General features: G+C 65.0%; 1 protein-coding gene across 1 annotated transcript in view; it reads left to right on the plus strand.

Moving 5' to 3' along the window:
* B4GALNT4 (beta-1,4-N-acetyl-galactosaminyltransferase 4) overlaps window positions 1–2,945 on the plus strand; it is a 12,675-nt gene that overhangs the window by 4,467 nt on the left and 5,263 nt on the right. The window contains exons 5-13 of the mRNA XM_007465987.1: window positions 75–172; window positions 250–350; window positions 515–582; window positions 764–842; window positions 1,997–2,063; window positions 2,194–2,325; window positions 2,401–2,510; window positions 2,613–2,713; window positions 2,790–2,941. Of these exons, the coding sequence (XP_007466049.1) occupies window positions 75–172; window positions 250–350; window positions 515–582; window positions 764–842; window positions 1,997–2,063; window positions 2,194–2,325; window positions 2,401–2,510; window positions 2,613–2,713; window positions 2,790–2,941 (908 nt within the window). The remainder of the gene's footprint in view (window positions 1–74; window positions 173–249; window positions 351–514; window positions 583–763; window positions 843–1,996; window positions 2,064–2,193; window positions 2,326–2,400; window positions 2,511–2,612; window positions 2,714–2,789; window positions 2,942–2,945) is intronic.

Here is a 2,945-nt window from a genome sequence, read left to right on the forward strand (position 1 = left end):
CCTCATGTGAGTGCTGGGGTGGGGGGCGGCCGGCCCGCAGGTGGGCGGGGGCCTTGACGTCAGAGGCCGCTGCCCCCCCAGACTCGCACCACCGTGAAGAAGCTGGCTGTGTCCCCCAAGTGGAAGAACTACGGCCTCCGGATTTTCGGCTTCATCCACCCGGCGAGAGATGGTGCGGGGACGGGGGTGTGGGGGGGACAGGGTGTCACGAAGCCCCCACCGAGCCCTGAGCCCTGTCCTGTGGCCTAGGAGATGTCCAGTTCTCCGTGGCTTCGGATGACAACTCTGAGCTCTGGCTGAGCCCAACTGAGAGCCCGGCGGGCGCCCAGCTAGTGGCCTTTGTGGGCAAGGTACCCCCACGCACAGCCCAGCCCCTCCATCCACACCCCTTGTCTTCGTGGGCCTCCTGTGGCTTGGTCACCTGTCCCCTCCAGCTTCTCAGGAGTGGGGACTGGATGGGGCTGGTGCCCCAAGGAGAGGGTGAGCCCCCTGCCCCTTCTCTGTTACCCTCCAGACTGGTTCAGAGTGGACGGCACCCGGAGAATTCACCAAGTTCAGCTCCCAGGTGTCCAAGCCTAGGCGGTGAGTGACTGTGGGAGTGTGTGCCCATGTGTGTGTCTGTGTGTGAGGACTGGGTGACACGTGCATGCATGAAGCCGCTGCTGCTATGCTGCCCCCTCAAGCCCCACCTCCTGTAGGCTCCCCATCTGTTTTGGTCTTCTGGGGCATGGCGGGCCCGCCCCCTCACTCCTCCCGTCCCCAGGCTCATGGCCTCCCGGAGGTACTACTTTGAGCTACTGCACAAGCAGGACGACCGCGGCTCGGACCACGTGGAAGTGGGCGTGAGTGCGGCTGCCCTCTGAGGGCTTCTGGAGACCCCACCTCCCCTGCCCTGCCCACCTCTTTCCGGCCACTCCCTGCAGGACAACGGTGTGGGCCCCGCCCCCCAGAGAAGCTTCCCATCTGGCTGACAGAGCAGATGCTCAGGGACGGGGCTTGTGCTCATAGAGGAAGTGACCCTTGAGCAGATTCTTGAGAGATGAGAGACATTCACAGGGACGCCAGTGGGGAGAGAATCTGGGGTGCAAAGATGAATTCCTGGTCTCGAGAGCAGCGGAGGGATGGAGCCACCTGGAGTCTTCTGAAACTCCAAGCAGTCTGGTGGCCAGATCAGCAGGGCTTCCTCCTGAGGATGAGGCAACTGGATCTGCATTTCAGGGAAAACCCTCTGGCCACTGCCTGTTGGGAGGGATTTTCGTGGGTGGCCATCCATCGGTCCCTGAACCAGGGAGGTGGGAATAGAAGTGGAAGGTCCGGGGGAGGGTGGGGGTGGGGCGGAGGGAGATGCCCAGCGACTGAGAGCCTGAGCCTGGCTGGGTGTGGGGTGATGACCAGGGTGGGCTAGGGGGTGCTGGGAGGTTGCAGGTGTCTGGTTAGTGTGTGGTGGGCATCACCCCAGCTCAGCTCAGCAGAGGGTCCAGACTGCAGAGGCAGATTTGGGGTGATTTTGTGGAAGCCGGGGGAGTGACTAAGGGCCCAGGATGAGCTGGGAAGGGAAGAGGGCCTGGGACAGCCCCCAGAAAGCGCAACATGAGAGCGGTGGGGGAGGGAGAGTCTGCAAGGGAGACTCTGGGAAGGCACAGCCACAGAAGTGGGGGTGGGGAGGTCCAGCGGGGAGCTGGGGGGCCAGCTCTGGCCTCCAGAAGGGCAGTGGCTGCAGAACCGGGGGGAGCTGGGGGCGAAGCACCCGGATGTCAGGAAAGGCGTCCTCACCTGCCTCCAGGGACGCCAGCCTTCCGTCTCCAGCTTCCCTGCTGTGCCTCCTCAGGACCGCTCTCCCATCCACCCCACCACCCCAAGCTTCCTGCGTCCGTGAAGGGGTTGCCCCTACTAGTTCCCCAGCCCCACGTCAGGGAAGATCCACTCCTCCCTGACCCAGCTGTGTTCCCACCTTGACCCCCATCCTTTGGCCCTGACCACCCTCTCCAACCCCCAGTGGCGAGCCTTCCTGCCGGGTCTGAAGTTCGAGGTCATAGGCTCTGCTCACATCTCCCTGTACACAGGTGCGGAGCCCAGTGCCTCTGTGGGGAAAGGGGGGGCTCCTGATGGGCGGTCTCTTTGGGGTGGTGTCTGGATATGGGCGAGGAGGGATCTCTAGGAGCTCCTGGGTCCCCACACATCCTCTGCCCCTAGATGAGTCGGCCCTGAAGATGGACCACGTGGCCCACGTGCCCCAGTCCCCAGCCAGCCACGCTGGGGGGCGCCTGCTGCAGGAGCCCAGAGCGGACATGCTGCAGCCCGACCCCCGGGACACCTTCTTTCTCAGTGAGAGGAGGCCCCCGGGGGCGTGGGGGGGCGGGGCGGGGGTTCCAGGTCACAGTGTGACCACGCCTCCCGTAGCGCCTCGGGTGGAGCCCCGGAGTCTGGAGAATGTGCTGGAGCCCTGCGCCTACGCCCCCACCTACGTCGTCAAGGACTTTCCCATCGCAAGATACCAGGGACTGCAGTTCGTAAGTGCCCCTCACCAAGGCCTTCCCTGAGACCCAGGGTCCCCGGAGCCTCCTCCAGGCCCTCCGGAAGGCGCCCCAGCCTGAGTCCCCTGCCCGCCCCAGGTGTACCTGTCCTTCGTTTATCCCAATGACCGCACACGCCTGACTCACATGGAGGCAGACAACACGTGCTTCTATCGCGAGTCGCCGCTGTATCTGGAAAGGTGGGTGGGCGGCGCCCAAGGGAGAATGGGCGGGGCCTCGGCCGAGCCTGGTCTCTGACGCCCCGCCCCGCCCCAGGTTTGGGTTCTACAAATACATGAAGGTGGACCGGGAGGAGGGGGAGGAAGACGAAGAGGAGGAGGTGCAGCGCCGAGCCTTCCTGTTCCTCAACCCAGACGGTGAGCGCCCCCCGCGCCGCCCACCCGCCCCCCCTCAGCTGGGCCCGCCCTGGCG

Source organism: Lipotes vexillifer, unplaced genomic scaffold (assembly GCF_000442215.2).
Source record: "Lipotes vexillifer unplaced genomic scaffold, Lipotes_vexillifer_v1.1 scaffold1094, whole genome shotgun sequence".
In the NCBI taxonomy this organism is placed as follows: domain Eukaryota; kingdom Metazoa; phylum Chordata; class Mammalia; order Artiodactyla; family Lipotidae; genus Lipotes; species Lipotes vexillifer.